Source organism: Leptodactylus fuscus, chromosome 4, assembly GCF_031893055.1.
Source record: "Leptodactylus fuscus isolate aLepFus1 chromosome 4, aLepFus1.hap2, whole genome shotgun sequence".
NCBI classification, from domain to species: domain Eukaryota; kingdom Metazoa; phylum Chordata; class Amphibia; order Anura; family Leptodactylidae; genus Leptodactylus; species Leptodactylus fuscus.
The window spans coordinates 987,704-1,010,718 of NC_134268.1; the positions used below are offsets into that span (position 1 = coordinate 987,704).

At 41.5% G+C, this 23,015-nt stretch overlaps 1 protein-coding gene across 1 annotated transcript in view; it reads right to left on the reverse strand.

The window, feature by feature from the left end:
* LOC142201105 (uncharacterized) overlaps positions 1 to 23,015 on the reverse strand; it is a 30,776-nt gene that overhangs the window by 4,201 nt on the left and 3,560 nt on the right. The window contains exon 2 of the mRNA XM_075271933.1: positions 13,431 to 13,501. Within this exon, the coding sequence (XP_075128034.1) occupies positions 13,431 to 13,501 (71 nt within the window). The remainder of the gene's footprint in view (positions 1 to 13,430; positions 13,502 to 23,015) is intronic.

A 23,015-nucleotide genomic window follows, 5' to 3' on the forward strand; every position in this document is an offset into this window, starting at 1 on the left:
TCTAGCAGGCGGTGCGGCAGAGAGCAGGTCACTGGTGTGTAATAATATACCGGTAGGCCCTGTCTGAACCTGTCCACATTCCAGCCTCATCTGTCTACTGACAGGAAATATGGCCGCTTCTTAAAGGGAAACTCCATGGATATTAATCACCCAGAACCAAAAGCTGGGACAGTTCTGTGGACTGAGGATGATATAAGTCCTGGCCATTATGTGTGAGCCGGAGGAAAAGCTTCTAAAACCTGCGGCTCCTACTGTAACCGATCTCCTAACGCTCCATGTAATGCTGGGTGTTACTGCCCCCTATAGTAAGTCACAGTATCTGCAGTTATTTCTATAGAACCCCCCCAGAGACACGCAGCCTCAGCCCAATGGCCTGGATGACAAATGTGCAAGAAGCTGCTGCAAGTTACAGCCGACTGCGATCACCTGGAAAGTCACCGGAAATTACCTGCGAATATCAGGGCGGCCGTCACCTACACGGGCAGGAATCCTGTGAGCCCGGGGCGTCCATTATACATGTATTATCTGCAGTGCTAAAATGTATCCATGTGACCCCCCCATCATACTATCTGCAGCCCCCCCCTTATACTATATGTATCTGTGTATTAATGTATTCATGTGACCCCCCCATCATACTATCTGCAGCCCCCCCCCGTATACTATATGTATCTGTATATTAATGTATTCATGTTACCCCCCCCTTATACTATCTGTATCTGTGTATTAATGTATTCATGTGACCCCCCCATCATACTATCTGCAGCCCCCCCCGTATACTATATGTATCTGTATATTAATGTGTTCATGTTACCCCCCCCTTATACTATATGTATCTGTGTATTAATGTATCCATGTGACCCCCCCATCATACTATCTGCAGCCCCCCCCCCGTATACTATCTGTATATTAATGTATTCATGTGACCCCCCCCATCATACTATCTGCAGCCCCCCCCCCGTATACTATCTGTATATTAATGTATTCATGTGACCCCCCCATCATACTATCTGCAGCCCCCCCCGTATACTATATGTATCTGTGTATTAATGTATTCATGTGACCCCCCCCCTTATACTATATGTATCTGTGTATTAATGTATTCATGTGACCCCCCCTTATACTATATGTATCTGTATATTAATGTATTCATGTGACCCCCCCATCATACTATCTGCAGCCCCCCCCCCGTATACTATCTGTATATTCATGTATTCATGTGACCCCCCCCATCATACTATCTGCAGCCCCCCCCCGTATACTATATGTATCTGTGTATTAATGTATTCATGTGACCCCCCCCTTATACTATATGTATCTGTGTATTAATGTATTCATGTGACCCCCCCCCCCTTATACTATCTGCAGCCCCCCCCCTTATACTATATGTATCTGTGTATTAATGTATTCATGTGACCCCCCCTTATACTATATGTATCTGTATATTAATGTATTCATGTGACCCCCCCATCATACTATCTGCAGCCCCCCCCCGTATACTATATGTATCTGTATATTAATGTATTCATGTGACCCCCCCATCATACTATCTGCAGCCCCCCCCCCGTATACTATATGTAACTGTGTATTAATGTATTCATGTTACCCCCCCCCTTATACTATATGTATCTGTATATTAATGTATTCATGTGACCCCCCCATCATACTATCTGCAGCCCCCCCCCGTATACTATATGTATCTGTGTATTAATGTATTCATGTGACCCCCCATCATACTATCTGCACCCCCCCCCTTATACTATATGTATCTGTGTATTAATGTATTCATGTTACCCCCCCCCCCCTTATACTATATGTATCTGTGTATTAATGTATTCATGTGACCCCCCATCATACTATCTGCACCCCCCCCCTTATACTATATGTATCTGTGTATTAATGTATTCATGTGACCCCCCCATCATACTATCTGCAGCCCCCCCCGTATACTATATGTATCTGTGTATTAATGTATTCATGTTACCCCCCCCCCCTTATACTATATGTATCTGTGTATTAATGTATTCATGTGACCCCCCATCATACTATCTGCACCCCCCCCTTATACTATATGTATCTGTGTATTAATGTATTCATGTGACCCCTCCCCTTATACTATAAGTATCTGTATAATAATGTATTCATGTGACCCCCCCCCCGCCCCGTATACTATATGTATCTGTATAATAACTCCTGTACACGTGGGCGGAGCTTGGGATCTATAGGCACATCTATACAGTGTCATCCATGAGTGTTATACAAGGTCAGGAGACTCCGGTGACTCCTTTCTCTGGCTCTGGATTTGTTTATAGGACTCCTGACAGTAGAAGAGAGCAGGGCATTGTGGGTAAGAGAACAATCATCATAATAGTAATAATCGCCACGCCATCATGTAATGCTAATAGACTTAACCCTTTACGCTCTCATCTCGTCTGCCTCGGCCCGGTAATTAATCGTTAGTGAGCCGCACCCACTGTTATCTGATAATTCACCAACCGCAACATAATTCTATTATAATGACAGTCTCACTGCAGACTATACAGGGTTAATGAACGCCCTGCAGGATCCGCCAGACCCCGGGGTAACGTACACCCCCCCCCCCCCCATATACCCGCCATACCTGTGCCAGTGACAGAGTGTAATATCTAGGTCTGTGACTAGGAAGGATTGCGACTGGAGAGGAAGGGGTTACTGCAGTAAGATGGGGGGGGGGGGTGATATTTAGACATATCAAAGGGAAGTAACTGGTTAATATTCTGGTGTGGTGATTGGCACAGAAGGGGTTACTATGGCATGCTTGGGCACTTGGCGCAGTGCTGCCCTGTTGATTCTGGGAGGTGACCGCCTGCACCGACCGGGGCACATTCCTGGGGCTCAGGGGAAACTCCCAAATACCACAGTCCGTGGGCCAGTATAGGGCTAATCCCTGGGTATGTGCAGTGTATACAGCTGAGTATACAGACAGACTCTGTGTAATAAGTGGCCTCGGTATAAAGCGCAGACAGTCCGGGGACTATAAACATCAGGTGTCAGTCACCGGCCTGACAGGCCTCACCCCGCTCAGCTATGCCATGTCCTACACCAGCCCCAACATGCCGAAGACCCCAGTGAGTGGACGCCGCACCCAGTACCAGAGCAAAGCATGGGATAAATGTCAGGAATGTGAAGAGACCTGCGGAGCTGCAATCATACAACGTCCTCCACACCGGGCCTGGAATAATGGCAGCCAGAAAACCACAAAACACCCCCCCCCCTATACTGACCGAATAATAAGGAGCCCCAAGACAATGTACTCAAGATCATTGTAAGGAATCAGTCTGAGAAGACATGGACAGATCTCCAACAGAGCCCGGGCCAAAATATTCTCTACATAATAGCCCCAAACAGTGCACAAAAACACAGTAATACCAACCGGAGCTGTATAGTATAACACCGAATAATACCGCCATACAGCACCCAATACTGCCAAACAGGGCCATATACACTACAATACAGCTATTCATCGACAACCAGCCCGTATATATCATGTCTGAGGTAGTCACAGCCCCGCCCCCTGTTACTGACAACCAGCCTGTATATACCATGTCTGAGAGGTAGTCACAGCCCCCTGTTACTGACATCACTGATATAATGTTGTCACAGCCCCGCCCCGTTACTGACATCACTGATACAAGGATGGGGGTGCATGTACTTGAAGTCTGGGTGTATTTCTGACCCTCCCGGTCACTCCCTGCATTCTCTGCACATTCCTTCCATTGTCTCTTCACCATTGTCAGTGTATCTCAGGATCTCACCCCACATCCCTGTCAGTCAGTGACTAAAAGCAGACCTGGGATACGGGCCAGGATTTTGTAGCCTTCACCTTTGTTCCTACACAATTTCATCAACATGTTTGGAATTTAGGGTGAGAGGGTAGAGCCGCCGCCGGGGGAACATGTGGATCCTTTCACTTTCGAGATCACCACAGGGGCTGGGCCAAGACCACAACCCCCAACATGTGATCTGAAGAATTGTAAAGAGCCGCCCCATGTCCTGAACCCGACAGGAGGGGGAGACGACTGTACAAAGGTTTATTCAGCCCATCAAATGTCTCACTTTACTCTCAATATAGGTAACATGTAACTGTATATAATCCATAGATCCCCCATAATGTAACTGTATACAATCCATAGATCCCCCATAACAATGTAACTGTATATAATCCACACATCCCCCATAACAATGTAACTGTATATAATCCATAGATCCCCCATAACAATGTAACTGTATATAATCCACACATCCCCCATAACAATGTAACTGTATATAATCCATAGATCCCCCATAACAATGTAACTGTATATAATCCATAGATCCCCCATAATGTAACTGTATATAATCCATAGATCTCCCATAACAATGTAACTGTATACAATCCATAGATCCCCCATAACAATGTAACTGTATATAATCCATAGATCCCCCATAACAATGTAACTGGATATAATCCATAGATCCCCCATAACAATGTAACTGGATATAATCCATAGATCTCCCATAACAATGTAACTGTATATAATCCATAGATCCCCCATAACAATGTAACGGTATATAATCCATAGATCCCCCATAACAATGTAACTGGATATAATCCACAGATCCCCCATAACAATGTAACTGTATATAATCCATAGATCCCCCATAACAATGTAACTGTATATAATCCACAGATCCCCCATAACAATGTAACTGTATATAATCCATAGATCCCCATAACAATGTAACTGTATATAATCCATAGATCCCCCATAACAATGTAACTGTATATAATCCATAGATCCCCCATAACAATGTAACTGTATATAATCCATAGATCCCCCATAACAATGTAACTGTATATAATCCATAGATCCCCCATAACAATGTAACTGTATATAATCCACAGATCCCCCATAACAATGTAACTGTATATAATCCATAGATCCCCCATAACAATGTAACTGTATATAATCCATAGATCCCCCATAACAATGTAACTGGATATAATCCATAGATCTCCCATAATGTAACTGTATATAATCCATAGATCCCCCATAACAATGTAACTGTATATAATCCATAGATCCCCCATAACAATGTAACTGTATATAATCCATAGATCCCCCATAACAATGTAACTGTATATAATCCATAGATCCCCCATAACAATGTAACTGTATATAATCCATAGATCCCCCATAACAATGTAACTGTATATAATCCATAGGTCCCCCATAACAATGTAACTGTATATAATCCATAGATCCCCCATAACAATGTAACTGTATATAATCCATAGATCCCCCATAACAATGTAACTGTATATAATCCACACATCCCCCATAATGTAACTGTATATAATCCATAGATCTCCCATAACAATGTAACTGTATACAATCCATAGATCCCCCATAACAATGTAACTGTATATAATCCATAGATCCCCCATAACAATGTAACTGTATACAATCCATAGATCCCCCATAACAATGTAACTGTATATAATCCATAGATCCCCCATAACAATGTAACGGTATATAATCCATAGATCCCCCATAACAATGTAACTGGATATAATCCACAGATCCCCCATAACAATGTAACTGTATATAATCCATAGATCCCCCATAACAATGTAACTGTATATAATCCACAGATCCCCCATAACAATGTAACTGTATATAATCCATAGATCCCCCATAACAATGTAACTGTATATAATCCATAGATCCCCCATAACAATGTAACTGTATATAATCCATAGATCCCCCATAACAATGTAACTGTATATAATCCATAGATCCCCCATAACAATGTAACTGTATATAATCCATAGATCCCCCATAACAATGTAACTGTATATAATCCATAGATCCCCCATAACAATGTAACTGTATATAATCCATAGATCCCCCATAACAATGTAACTGTATATAATCCATAGATCCCCCATAACAATGTAACTGTATATAATCCATAGATCCCCCATAACAATGTAACTGGATATAATCCATAGATCTCCCATAACAATGTAACTGTATATAATCCATAGATCCCCCATAACAATGTAACTATATATAATCCATAGCTCCCCCATAACAATGTAACTGTATATAATCCATAGATCTCCCATAACAATGTAACTGTATATAATCCACAGATCCCCCATAACAATGTAACTGTATATAATCCATAGATACCCCATAACAATGTAACTGTATATAATCCATAGATCCCCCATAACAATGTAACTGGATATAATCCATAGATCTCCCATAATGTAACTGTATATAATCCATAGATCACCCATAACAATGTAACGGTAAATAATCCATAGATCCCCCATAACAATGTAACTGTATATAATCCACAGATCCCCCATAACAATGTAACTGTATATAATCCATAGATCCCCCATAACAATGTAACTGTATATAATCCATAGGTCCCCCATAACAATGTAACTGTATATAATCCACAGATCCCCCATAACAATGTAACTGTATATAATCCATAGATCCCCCATAACAATGTAACTGTATATAATCCATAGATCCCCCATAACAATGTAACTGTATATAATCCACACATCCCCCATAACAATGTAACTATATATAATCCATAGCTCCCCCATAACAATGTAACTGTATATAATCCATAGATCTCCCATAACAATGTAACTGTATATAATCCATAGATCACCCATAACAATGTAACTGTATATAATCCATAGATCCCCCATAACAATGTAACTGTATATAATCCATAGATCCCCCATAACAATGTAACTGTATATAATCCATAGATCCCCATAACAATGTAACTGTTTATAATCCATAGATCCCCCATAATGTAACTGTATACAATCCATAGATCCCCCATAACAAAGTAACTGTATACAATCCATAGATCCCCCATAATGTAACTGTATATAATCCATAGATCCCCATAACAATGTAACTGTATATAATCCATAGATCCCCATAACAATGTAACTGTATATAATCCATAGATCCCCCATAACAATGTAACTGTATATAATCCACAGATCCCCCATAACAATGTAACTGTATATAATCCATAGATCCCCCATAACAATGTAACTGTATATAATCCATAGATCCCCCATAACAATGTAACTGTATATAATCCACAGATCCCCCATAACAATGTAACTATATATAATCCATAGCTCCCCCATAACAATGTAACTGTATATAATCCATAGATCCCCATAACAATGTAACTGTATATAATCCATAGATCCCCATAACAATGTAACTGTATATAATCCATAGATCCCCCATAACAATGTAACTGTATATAATCCATAGCTCCCCCATAACAATGTAACTGTATATAATCCATAGATCTCCCATAACAATGTAACTGTATTTAATCCATAGATCCCACATAACAATGTAACTGTATATAATCCATAGATCTCCCATAACAATGTAACTGTATATAATCCATAGATCCCCCATAACAATGTAACTGGATATAATCCATAGATCCCCCATAACAATGTAACTGTATATAATCCATAGATCCCCCATAACAATGTAACTGGATATAATCCATAGATCCCCATAACAATGTAACTGTATACAATCCATAGATCCCCCATAATGTAACTGTATACAATCCATAGATCCCCCATAACAAAGTAACTGTATACAATCCATAGATCCCCCATAATGTAACTGTATATAATCCATAGATCCCCATAACAATGTAACTGTATATAATCCATAGACCCCCCATAACAATGTAACTGTATATAATCCATAGATCCCCCATAACAATGTAACTGTATATAATCCACAGATCCCCCATAACAATGTAACTGTATATAATCCATAGATCCCCCATAACAATGTAACTGTATAAAATCCACAGATCCCCCATAACAATGTAACTATATATAATCCATAGCTCCCCCATAACAATGTAACTGTATATAATCCATAGATCCCCATAACAATGTAACTGTATATAATCCATAGATCCCCATAACAATGTAACTGTATATAATCCATAGATCCCCATAACAATGTAACTGTATATAATCCATAGATCCCCATAACAATGTAACTGTATATAATCCATAGATCCCCATAACAATGTAACTGTATATAATCCACAGATCCCCCATAACAATGTAACTATATATAATCCATAGATCCCCCATAACAATGTAACTGTATATAATCCATAGCTCCCCCACAAGAGTGTATACATGGCAAACCATTCCATCAGCATCAATGCTATTCTGCTCTAAAAAAAAACCAAACATCTAATCCTTTGAAGCGGCCAGCTGTGAGCGGCTCCTGGGTAGGCTATTCTACAGGTCAGTCCTTATAGTGCAGGACATAAATCACATGTGGATTATTACTACACAGATACAGAACTTTACATTGAACCTCATTTGCCGTCTGAAAACACTCCGTCTCTCTACGTCTGCTTGTAACCTACATATACAATCTATACACTGTAATATATATATATATATATATATATATATATATATATATATATATACACACACACACACACAGTACTACTACTCCCATCCTCCATAGACTGTACTGTACTACATAGCTTGTATATAATATACATATACAGTACTACTCCAATCCTCCTGTATATACTCTGTACTGGCACTTATATAATATACAGTCACATACTCCTGTATATACTCTGTACTGGCACTTATATAATATACAGTCACATACTCCTGTATATACTCTGTACTGGCACTTATATAATATACAGTCACATACTCCTGTATATACTCTGTACTGGCACTTGTATAATATACAGTCACACACTCCTGTATATACTCTGTACTGGCACTTATATAATATACAGTCACATACTCCTGTCTATACTCTGTACTGGCACTTATATAATATACAGTCACATACCCCTGTATATACTCTGTACTGGCACTTGTATAATATACAGTCACCTACTCCTGTATATACTCTGTACTGGCACTTATATAATATACAGTCACACACTCCTGTATATACTCTGTACTGGCACTTGTATAATATACAGTCACATACTCCTGTATATACTCTGTACTGGCACTTATATAATATACAGTCACATACTCCTGTATATACTCTGTACTGGCACTTGTATAATATACAGTCACACACTCCTGTATATACTCTGTACTGGCACTTGTATAATATACAGTCACATACTCCTGTATATACTCTGTACTGGCGCTTATATAATATACAGTCACATACTCCTGTATATACTCTGTACTGATACTTAGATAATATACAGTCACATACCCCTGTATATACTCTGTACTGGCACTTGTATAATATACAGTCACATACTCCTGTATATACTCTGTACTGGCGCTTATATAATATACAGTCACATACTCCTGTATATACTCTGTACTGATACTTAGATAATATACAGTCACATACTCCTGTCTATACTCTGTACTGGCACTTGTATAATATACAGTCACATACTCCTGTATATACTCTGTACTGGCACTTATATAATATACAGTCACACACTCCTGTATATACTCTGTACTGGCACTTATATAATATACAGTCACATACTCCTGTATATACTCTGTACTGATACTTATATAATATACAGTCACATACTCCTGTATATACTCTGTACTGGCACTTATATAATATACAGTCACACACTCCTGTATATACTCTGTACTGGCACTTATATAATATACAGTCACATACTCCTGTATATACTCTGTACTGGCACTTATATAATATACAGTCACATACTCCTGTATATACTCTGTACTGGCACTTATATAATATACAGTCACACACTCCTGTATATACTCTGTACTGGCACTTATATACAGTCACACACTCCTGTATATACTCTGTACTGGCACTTGTATAATATACAGTCACATACTCCTGTATATACTCTGTACTGGCACTTATATAATATACAGTCACATACTCCTGTATATACTCTGTACTGGCACTTATATAATATACAGTCACATACTGTACCAGTCTTTCCCGTGTCCGTTACTCTCTGTTTACACTTTATGTCTTGTCTAACTTTACACCACTTTTTGTTTTTCTTTTTTAACTAAATTTTGGCACATTGTCTGGGGTAAAGTTTAGTGTATTCAACTCCAGCCCTTTTTAAATGTGTCCCGCCCACTTGTCAGATAAGGGTTGAGACTGCTAGGAAGTGTCTAATACACATAGACAATGAGGTAGGAAAAATATATTAAAAAAAATAAAACAGTAGACGAGGCCTGGGAGCGAAAGAAGCAACTAAATGGAGCAGAAGTAACTCAGAGCCACATGTGAACAGGGGTCAGGCCATAGCCAGAGTCTGCAGAACAAGCAGTCATGTGAACAAAGTCTGGAGAATCCCTGTAATACAGGGGAAGGGGGAAAGAGGGGTGCACCAGCAGAATAGTGAGCGCAGCTCTGGAGTATAATACAGGATAAGTAATGTAATGTATGTACACAGTGACTGCACCAGAAGAATAGTGAGCGCAGCTCTGGAGTATAATACAGGAGAAGTAATGTAATGTATGTACACAGTGACTGCACCAGAAGAATAGTGAGCGCAGCTCTGGAGTATAATACAGGATAAGTAATGTAATGTATGTACACAGTGACTGCACCAGAAGAATAGTGAGCGCAGCTCTGGAGTATAATACAGGAGAAGTAATGTAATGTATGTACACAGTGACTGCACCAGAAGAATAGTGAGCGCAGCTCTGGAGTATAATACAGGATAAGTAATGTAATGTATGTACACAGTGACTGCACCAGAAGAATAGTGAGCGCAGCTCTGGAGTATAATACAGGATAAGTAATGTAATGTATGTACACAGTGACTGCACCAGCAGAATAGTGAGCGCAGCTCTGGAGTATAATACAGGATAAGTAATGTAATGTATGTACACAGTGACTGCACCAGAAGAATAGTGAGCGCAGCTCTGGAGTATAATACAGGATAAGTAATGTAATGTATGTACACAGTGACTGTACCAGCAGAATAGTGAGCGCAGCTCTGGAGTATAATACAGGATAAGTAATGTAATGTATGTACACAGTGACTGTATCAGCAGAATAGTGAGCGCAGCTCTGGAGTATAATACAGGATAAGTAATGTAATGTATGTACACAGTGACTGTACCAGCAGAATAGTGAGCGCAGCTCTGGAGTATAATACAGGATAAGTAATGTAATGTATGTACACAGTGACTGCACCAGCAGAATAGTGAGCGCAGCTCTGGAGTATAATACAGGATAAGTAATGTAATGTATGTATACAGTGACTGTACCAGCAGAATAGTGAGCGCAGCTCTGGGGTATAATACAGTGTAAGTAATGTATGTACACAGTGACTGCACCAGCAGAATAGTGAGCGCAGCTCTGGAGTATAATACAGGATAAGTAATGTAATGTATGTACACAGTGACTGCACCAGCAGAATAGTGAGCGCAGCTCTGGAGTATAATACAGGATAAGTAATGTAATGTATGTACACAGTGACTGCACCAGCAGAATAGTGAGCGCAGCTCTGGAGTATAATACAGGATAAGTAATGTAATGTATGTACACAGTGACTGCACCAGCAGAATAGTGAGCGCAGCTCTGGAGTATAATACAGGATAAGTAATGTAATGTATGTACACAGTGACTGTACCAGCAGAATAGTGAGCGCAGCTCTGGAGTATAATACAGGATAAGTAATGTAATGTATGTACACAGTGACTGTACCAGCAGAATAGTGAGCGCAGCTCTGGAGTATAATACAGGATAAGTAATGTAATGTATGTACACAGTGACTGTACCAGCAGAATAGTGAGCGCAGCTCTGGAGTATAATACAGGATAAGTAATGTAATGTATGTACACAGTGACTGCACCAGCAGAATAGTGAGCGCAGCTCTGGAGTATAATACAGGATAAGTAATGTAATGTACGTACACAGTGACTGCACCAGCAGAATAGTGAGCGCAGCTCTGGGGTATAATACAGGATAAGTAATGTAATGTACGTACACAGTGACTGCACCAGCAGAATAGTGAGCGCAGCTCTGGAGTATAATACAGGATAAGTAATGTAATGTACGTACACAGTGACTGCACCCGCAGAATAGTGAGCGCAGCTCTGGAGTATAATACAGGATAAGTAATGTAATGTATGTGCACAGTGACTGCACCAGCAGAATAGTGAGCGCAGCTCTGGAGTATAATACAGGATAAGTAATGTAATGTACACAGTGACTGCACCAGCAGAATAGTGAGCGCAGCTCTGGAGTATTAATACAGGATAAGTAATGTAATGTATGTACACAGTGACTGTACCAGCAGAATAGTGAGTGCAGCTCTGGAGTATAATACAGGATAAGTAATGTAATGTATGTACACAGTGACTGCACCAGCAGAATAGTGAGCGCAGCTCTGGAGTATAATACAGGATAAGTAATGTAATGTATGTACACAGTGACTGCACCAGCAGAATAGTGAGCGCAGCTCTGGGGTATAATACAGGATAAGTAATGTAATGTACGTACACAGTGACTGCACCAGCAGAATAGTGAGCGCAGCTCTGGAGTATAATACAGGATAAGTAATGTAATGTATGTACACAGTGACTGTACCAGCAGAATAGTGAGCGCAGCTCTGGAGTATAATACAGGATAAGTAATGTAATGTATGTACACAGTGACTGCACCAGCAGAATAGTGAGCGCAGCTCTGGAGTATAATACAGGATAAGTAATGTAATGTATGTACACAGTGACTGTACCAGCAGAATAGTGAGCGCAGCTCTGGAGTATAATACATAATACATAATACATAATACTGTATGTACACAGTGACCAGCAGAATAGTGAGCGCAGCTCTGGAGTATAATACAGGATAAGTAATGTAATGTATGTAAAGTAATGTAAAGTTTTTATGGAAATAATAGTCATATTTTATGCAGAGCGGTATTACTTGTCTCTCCTGTAGAGCGCTATAATAAATAACCCTGCTGCTCCACTGCTATGGCGGCCGGGGCCTCTCTATCCTTCTTGTGCTCATCTCTATGGTCAGTGCCCGGAGTGTTCTGCTCCCTATTACAGCCCAAACCACCCTGGAGCCTGTGGAGGGGATGGGATATTAACTCCTTCACTCCCCTAGATGGCCAGGTGGCCTCATTCACACTTCTGGTGGTCTCTACCATGGTACTGGCTGAGAATGTCCTGTACTCCTACTCACTCAGCTGAAGGTTTGTACCATGTACCACAGCACCAGCACAAATCTCTGCACTGTACGGCCTCCAGGTGGGGAGAGATCATCTATACTGTTACACTGTGACAAACCTTCAGCTCCGTTAGCCGTCATTCACCACATAGCAGTTATCTTCACAGTTACCTCTATCAGGCGAGGATCGGGAGCATCAGATGAGGTGAGCGCACTGCGGGTACACGGGGGCCTGGGAGGACCTGGAAGACAGAAAGAAGCCATGTCAGGATATTATGGGATGCATCAGGCTGTGGTCAGTGGATTATGGGATGTATCAGGCTGTGGTCAGTGGATTATGGTATGTATCAGGCTGTGGTCAATGTATTATGGGATGTATCAGGCTGTGGACAGTGGATTATGGGATGTATCAGGCTGTGGTCAGTGGATTATGGAATGTATCAGGCTGTGGTCAGTGGATTATGGGATGTATCAGGCTGTGGTCAGTGGATTATGGGATGTATCAGGCTGTGGTCAGTGGATTATGGAATGTATCAGGCTGTGGTCAGTGGATTATGGGATGTATCAGGCTGTGGTCAGTGGATTATGGAATGTATCAGTGGACAGTGGATTATGGGATGTATCAGGCTGTGGTCAGTGGATTATGGGATGTATCAGTGGTCAGTGGATTATGGGATGTAGTATTCCATATATTAGGCTGTGGTCAGTGGATTATAGGATGTATCCGGCTGTGGACAGTGGATTATGGGATGTATCAGGCTGTGGTCAGTGGATTATGGAATGTATCAGTGGTCAGTGGATTATGGGATGCATCAGGCTGTGGTCAGTGGATTATGGGATGTATCAGGCTGTGGTCAATGTATTATGGGATGTATCCGGCTGTGGACAGTGGATTATGGGATGCATCAGGCTGTGGTCAGTGGATTATGGAATGTATCAGTGGTCAGTGGATTATGGGATACATCAGGCTGTGGTCAGTGGATTATGGGATGTATCAGTGGTCAGTGGGTTATGGGATGTAGTATTCCATATATTAGGCTGTGGTCAGTGGATTATAGGATGTATCCGGCTGTGGTCAGTGGATTATGGGATGTATCAGGCTGTGGTCAGTGGATTATGGGATGTATGAGGCTGTGGTCAGTGGATTATGGGATGTATCAGGCTGTGGTCAGTGGATTATGGGATGCATCAGGCTGTGGTCAGTGGATTATGGGATGCATCAGGCTGTGGTCAGTGGATTATGGGATGCATCAGGCTGTGGTCAGTGGATTATGGGATGCATCAGGCTGTGGTCAGTGGATTATGGGATGTATCAGGCTGTGGTCAGTGGATTATGGGATGCATCAGGCTGTGGTCAGTGGATTATGGGATGCATCAGGCTGTGGTCAGTGGATTATGGGATGTATCAGGCTGTGGTCAGTGGATTATGGGATGCATCAGGCTGTGGTCAGTGGATTATGGGATGTATCAGGCTGTGGTCAGTGGATTATGGGATGTATCAGGCTGTGGTCAGTGGATTATGGGATGCATCAGGCTGTGGTTAGTGGATTATGGGATGCATCAGGCTGTGGTCAGTGGATTATGGGATGCATCAGGCTGTGGTCAGTGGATTATGGGATGCATCAGGCTGTGGTCAGTGGATTATGGGATGTATCTGTAGTCAAGGTATTATGGGATGTATCAGGCTGTGGTCAGTGGATTATGGAATGTATCAGTGGTCAGTGGATTATGGGATGTAGTATTCCATATATTAGGTTGTGGTCAGTGAATTATGGGATGTATCAGGCTGTGGTCAGTGGATTATGGGATGCATCAGGCTGTGGTCAGTGGATTATGGGATGCATCAGGCTGTGGTCAGTGGATTATGGGATGCATCAGGCTGTGGTCAGTGGATTATGGGATGCATCAGGCTGTGGTCAGTGGATTATGGGATGCATCAGGCTGTGGTCAGTGGATTATGGGATGCATCAGGCTGTGGTCAGTGGATTATGGGATGCATCAGGCTGTGGGCAGTGGATTATGGGATGCATCAGGCTGTGGGCAGTGGATTATGGGATGTAGTATTGTGGGATGTAGTATTCCATATATTAGGCTGTGGTCAGTGGATTATAGGATGTATCCGGCTGTGGTCAGTGGATTATGGGATGTATCCGGCTGTGGTCAGTGGATTATGGGATGTATCAGGCTGTGGTCAGTGGATTATGGGATGCATCAGGCTGTGGTCAGTGGATTATGGGATGCATCAGGCTGTGGTCAGTGGATTATGGGATGCATCAGGCTGTGGTCAGTGGATTATGGGATGCATCAGGCTGTGGTCAGTGGATTATGGGATGCATCAGGCTGTGGTCAGTGGATTATGGGATGTAGTACTTGCAGTCTCAGGCATGTTACTATAACATGATGACATGACATCACTCTGCTCACGGCAGTATGGTTATGTGATGACATCATCATTGTTCTTTCAGTTGATGACTCTGCTGGCGCTGCTCTCAGTATCGGCTCCTTGTGCGTTTGATATTTGGGGTGTGACCCTTGTATTATCATATCATGTATTATTATAATCGAGAGGTGGCGGTGACAGGGATCTATTACATGATCTACCACGGTGTCGGTCTTGGCAGTGACTAATCTGTTGGGTTACTGTGGCGTGTGGGTAAACATAAGAGACAAAGTGTGAGATGGGGCAGCGAGGGCAGGGCGCGGGGGGGGGGGGGGAGAGACACTGTCACCCAAACATCCCCTTACATTGTGTCTGAGGGATCAGTACCCTGTATACACTACACACAGCCAAAGACAACACTAACTACAGCTATAAGCCGCTCCACTCCCTACCAAAGCTACATTCACAAACTGACCAATTTAACATTAGATTGCAGCATTGGGACTACAGCTCTGGATGTGTCTGGAGTATTAGACATTAGCTAGAAGGAGAATTCTGACTACAGCTCTGGATGTGTCTGGAGTATTAGACATTAGTTAGTAGGAGAATTCTGACTGCAGCTCTGGATGTGTCTGGAGTATTAGACATTAGTTAGTAAGAGAATTCTGGCTACAGCTCTGGATGTGTCTGGAGTATTAGACATTAGTTAGTAGGAGAATTGTGACTACAGCTCTGGATGTGTCTGGAGTATTAGACATTAGTTAGGAGAATTGTGACTACAGCTCTGGATGTGTCTGGAGTATTAGACATTAGTTAGAAGGAGAATTGTGACTACAGCTCTGGATGTGTCTGGAGTATTAGACATTAGTTAGAAGGAGAATTGTGACTACAGCTCTGGATGTGTCTGGAGTATTAGACATTAGTTAGTAGGAGAATTGTGACTACAGCTCTGGATGTGTCTGGAGTATTAGACATTAGTTAGTAGGAGAATTGTGACTACAGCTCTGGATGTGTCTGGAGTATTAGACATTAGTTAGAAGGAGAATTGTGACTACAGCTCTGGATGTGTCTGGAGTATTAGACATTAGTTAGAAGGAGAATTGTGACTACAGCTCTGGATGTGTCTGGAGTATTAGACATTAGTTAGAAGGAGAATTGTGACTACAGCTCTGGATGTGTCTGGAGTATTAGACATTAGTTAGTAGGAGAATTGTGACTACAGCTCTGGATGTGTCTGGAGTATTAGACATTAGTTAGAAGGAGAATTGTGACTACAGCTCTGGATGTGTCTGGAGTATTAGACATTAGTTAGTAAGAGAATTCTGACTACAGCTCTGGATGTGTCTGGAGTATTAGACATTAGTTAGTAGGAGAATTGTGACTACAGCTCTGGATGTGTCTGGAGTATTAGACATTAGTTAGTAGGAGAATTGTGACTACAGCTCTGGATGTGTCTGGAGTATTAGACATTAGTTAGAAGGAGAATTGTGACTACAGCTCTGGATGTGTCTGGAGTATTAGACATTAGTTAGAAGGAGAATTCTGACTACAGCTCTGGATGTGTCTGGAGTATTAGACATTAGTTAGTAAGAGAATTCTGACTACAGCTCTGGATGTGTCTGGAGTATTAGACATTAGTTAGAAGGAGAATTGTGACTACAGCTCTGGATGTGTCTGGAGTATTAGACATTAGTTAGAAGGAGAATTGTGACTACAGCTCTGGATGTGTCTGGAGTATTAGACATTAGTTAGTAGGAGAATTGTGACTACAGCTCTGGATGTGTCTGGAGTATTAGACATTAGTTAGAAGGAGAATTGTGACTACAGCTCTGGATGTGTCTGGAGTATTAGACATTAGTTAGTAAGAGAATTCTGACTACAGCTCTGGATGTGTCTGGAGTATTAGACATTAGTTAGTAGGAGAATTGTGACTACAGCTCTGGATGTGTCTGGAGTATTAGACATTAGTTAGTAGGAGAATTGTGACTACAGCTCTGGATGTGTCTGGAGTATTAGACATTAGTTAGAAGGAGAATTGTGACTACAGCTCTGGATGTGTCTGGAGTATTAGACATTAGTTAGAAGGAGAATTCTGACTACAGCTCTGGATGTGTCTGGAGTATTAGACATTAGTTAGTAAGAGAATTCTGACTACAGCTCTGGATGTGTCTGGAGTATTAGACATTAGTTAGAAGGAGAATTGTGACTACAGCTCTGGATGTGTCTGGAGTATTAGACATTAGTTAGAAGGAGAATTGTGACTACAGCTCTGGATGTGTCTGGAGTATTAGACATTAGTTAGTAGGAGAATTCTGACTACAGCTCTGGATGTGTCTGGAGTATTAGACATTAGTTAGTAGGAGAATTGTGACTGCAGCTCTGGATGTGTCTGGAGTATTAGACATTAGTTAGTAGGAGAATTCTGACTACAGCTCTGGATGTGTCTGGAGTATTAGACATTAGTTAGAAGGAGAATTGTGACTACAGCTCTGGATGTGTCTGGAGTATTAGACATTAGTTAGAAGGAGAATTGTGACTACAGCTCTGGATGTGTCTGGAGTATTAGACATTAGTTAGAAGGAGAATTGTGACTACAGCTCTGGATGTGTCTGGAGTATTAGACATTAGTTAGAAGGAGAATTGTGACTACAGCTCTGGATGTGTCTGGAGTATTAGACATTAGTTAGAAGGAGAATTGTGACTACAGCTCTGGATGTGTCTGGAGTATTAGACATTAGTTAGAAGGAGAATTGTGACTACAGCTCTGGATGTGTCTGGAGTATTAGACATTAGTTAGAAGGAGAATTGTGACTACAGCTCTGGATGTGTCTGGAGTATTAGACATTAGTTAGTAGGAGAATTCTGACTACAGCTCTGGATGTGTCTGGAGTATTAGACATTAGTTAGTAGGAGAATTGTGACTGCAGCTCTGGATGTGTCTGGAGTATTAGACATTAGTTAGTAGGAGAATTGTGACTGCAGCTCTGGATGTGTCTGGAGTATTAGACATTAGTTAGTAGGAGAATTGTGACTGCAGCTCTGGATGTGTCTGGAGTATTAGACATTAGTTAGTAGGAGAATTCTGACTACAGCTCTGGATGTGTCTGGAGTATTAGACATTAGTTAGTAGGAGAATTGTGACTGCAGCTCTGGATGTGTCAGGAGTATTAGACATTAGTTAGTAGGAGAATTCTGACTACAGCTCTGGATGTGTCTGGAGTATTAGACATTAGTTAGAAGGAGAATTCTGACTACAGCTCTGGATGTGTCTGGAGTATTAGACATTAGTTAGTAGGAGAATTGTGACTGCAGCTCTGGATGTGTCTGGAGTATTAGACATTAGTTAGAAGGAGAATTGTGACTACAGCTCTGGATGTGTCTGGAGTATTAGACATTAGTTAGTAGGAGAATTGTGACTACAGCTCTGGATGTGTCTGGAGTATAGACACAATATAAGATCAGTACAGGTGGGTGTGTTGCCCCCTCCCCGCTATCATATGTGCATTGTTTTGCAGCTGCAGGCATGTTTCTGTTTCACTCCCCATTCTTATATTCTGACATATCCAGTGAATGTTATAAGCTCCGGGGTCAGTGACATCATCGGCAAACGATGTGCCCCGCACAAGGTGGAAGGAAGCCGCCTCCAGAAGCTAAAGCAGAACTCTGTAATATCACCGCCACATCCTGGTACTCCAGTCACAACCAGAGCTGCAGGCGACATCCTACTATACAGCATTATACTCCAGTCACCTCCACAGCTGCATTCACAATCACATCTTATAATTCAGTCTGCTGTATGATGTCTGGAGTTGGCGTGCACAAGGTTACCTGCACCGCTGTATAGCATTGCATATACCGTATAATATACTGCAGTGACATCACTGCCCTCCAGATACAGCACATACAGGTTATATACCATATAATATACTGCAGTGACATCACTGCCCTCCAGATACAGCACATACAGGTTATATACCATATAATATACTGCAGTGACATCACTGCCCTCCAGATACAGCACATACAGGTTATATACCATATAATATACTGCAGTGACATCACCGCCCTCCAGATACAGCACATACAGGTTATATACTGTATAATATACTGCAGTGACATCACCGCCCCCCAGATACAGCACATACAGGTTATATACCATATAATATACTGCAGTGACATCACCGCCCTCCAGATACAGCACATACAGGTTATATACCGTATAATATACTGCAGTGACATCACTGCCCTCCAGATACAGCACATACAGGTTATATACCGTATAATATACTGCAGTGACATCACCGCCCTCCAGATACAGCACATACAGGTAATATACGATGTAATATACTGCAGTGACATCACCGCCCTCCAGATACAGCACATACAGGTTATATACCGTATAATATACTGCAGTGACATCACCGCCCTCCAGATACAGCACATACAGGTAATATACGATGTAATATACTGCAGTGACATCACCGCCCTCCAGATACAGCACATACAGGTTATATACCGTATAATATACTGCAGTGACATCACCGCCCTCCAGATACAGCACATACAGGTTATATACCGTATAATATACCGCAGTGACATCACTGCCTCCAGATACAGCACATACAGGTTATATACCGTATAATATACCGCAGTGACATCACTGCCCTCCAGATACAGCACATACAGGTTATATACCGTATAATATACCGCAGTGACATCACTGCCCTCCAGATACAGCACATACAGGTTATATACTGTATAATATACCGCAGTGACATCACCGCCCTCCAGATACAGCACATACAGGTTATATACCATATAATATACCGCAGTGACATCACCGCCCTCCAGATACAGCACATACAGGTTATATACTGTATAATATACTGCAGTGACATCACCGCCCCCCAGATACAGCACATACAGGTTATATACCGTATAATATACTGCAGTGACATCACTGCCTCCAGATACAGCACATACAGGTTATATACCGTATAATATACTGCAATGACATCACTGCCCTCCAGATACAGCACATACAGGTTATATACCATATAATATACTGCAGTGACATCACTGCCCCCAGATACAGCACATACAGGTTATATACCATATAATATACCGCAGTGACATCACCGCCCCCCAGATACAGCACATACAGGTTATATACCATATAATATACTGCAGTGACATCACTGCCCCCAGATACAGCACATACAGGTTATATACCGTATAATATACTGCAGTGACATCACTGCCTCCAGATACAGCACATACAGGTTATATACCATATAATATACTGCAGTGACATCACTGTCCTCCAGATACAGCACATACAGGTTATATACCATATAATATACTGCAGTGACATCACTGCCCCCAGATACAGCACATACAGGTTATATACTGTACAATATACTGCAGTGACATCACTGCCCTCCAGATACAGCACATACAAGTTATATACCATATAATATACTGCAGTGACATCACTGCCCTCCAGATACAGCACATACAGGTTATATACCATATAATATACTGCAGTGACATCACTGCCCTCCAGATACAGCACATACAGGTTATATACCATATAATATACTGCAGTGACATCACTGTCCTCCAGATACAGCACATACAGGTTATATACCATATAATATACTGCAGTGACATCACTGCCCCCAGATACAGCACATACAGGTTATATACCATATAATATACTGCAGTGACATCACTGCCTCCAGATACAGCACATACAGGTTATATACCGTATAATATACCGCAGTGACATCACCGCCCTCCAGATACAGCACATACAGGTTATATACCATATAATATACCGCAGTGACATCACCGCCCTCCAGATACAGCACATACAGGTTATATACCATATAATATACCGCAGTGACATCACCGCCCCCCAGATACAGCACATACAAGTTATATACCGTATAATATACTGCAGTGACATCACTGCCTCCAGATACAGCACATACAGGTTATATACCATATAATATACTGCAGTGACATCACTGCCTCCAGATACAGCACATACAGGTTATATACCATATAATATACTGCAGTGACATCACTGCCCTCCAGATACAGCACATACAGGTTATATACCGTATAATATACTGCAGTGACATCACTGCCTCCAGATACAGCACATACAGGTTATATACCATATAATATACTGCAGTGACATCACTGTCCTCCAGATACAGCACATACAGGTTATATACCATATAATATACTGCAGTGACATCACTGCCCCCAGATACAGCACATACAGGTTATATACTGTACAATATACTGCAGTGACATCACTGCCCTCCAGATACAGCACATACAGGTTATATACTGTATGATATACCGCAGTGACATCACTGCCCCCAGATACAGCACATACAGGTAATATATCGTATAATATACCGCAGTGACATCACCGCCCTCCAGATACAGCACATACAGGTTATATACTGTACAATATACTGCAGTGACATCACCGCCCCCCAGATACAGCACATACAGGTAATATATCGTATAATATACTGCAGTGACATCACCGCCCTCCAGATACAGCACATACAGGTTACATACCATATAATATACCGCAGTGACATCACCGCCCTCCAGATACAGCACATACAGGTTATATACCATATAATATACCGCAGTGACATCACTGCCCCCAGATACAGCACATACAGGTTATATACCGTATAATATACTGCAGTGACATCACTGCCTCCAGATACAGCACATACAGGTTATATACCATATAATATACTGCAGTGACATCACCGCCCTCCAGATACAGCACATACAGGTAATATACCGTATAATATACTGCAGTGACATCACCACCACCCAGATACAGCACATACAGGTTATATACCGTATAATATACTGCAATGACATCACTGCCCTCCAGATACAGCACATACAGGTAATATACGATGTAATATACTGCAGTGACATCACCGCCCCCCAAATACAGCACATACAGGTTATATACCGTATAATATACTGCAATGACATCACTGCCCTCCAGATACAGCACATACAGGTAATATACGATGTAATATACTGCAGTGACATCACCACCACCCAGATACAGCACATACAGGTTATATACTGTATAATATACTGCAGTGACATCACCGCCCCCCAGATACAGCACATACAGGTAATATACGATGTAATATACTGCAGTGACATCACCGCCCCCCAAATACAGCACATACAGGTTATATACCGTATAATATACTGCAATGACATCACTGCCCTCCAGATACAGCACATACAGGTTATATACCATATAATATACTGCAGTGACATCACTGCCCCCAGATACAGCACATACAGGTTAT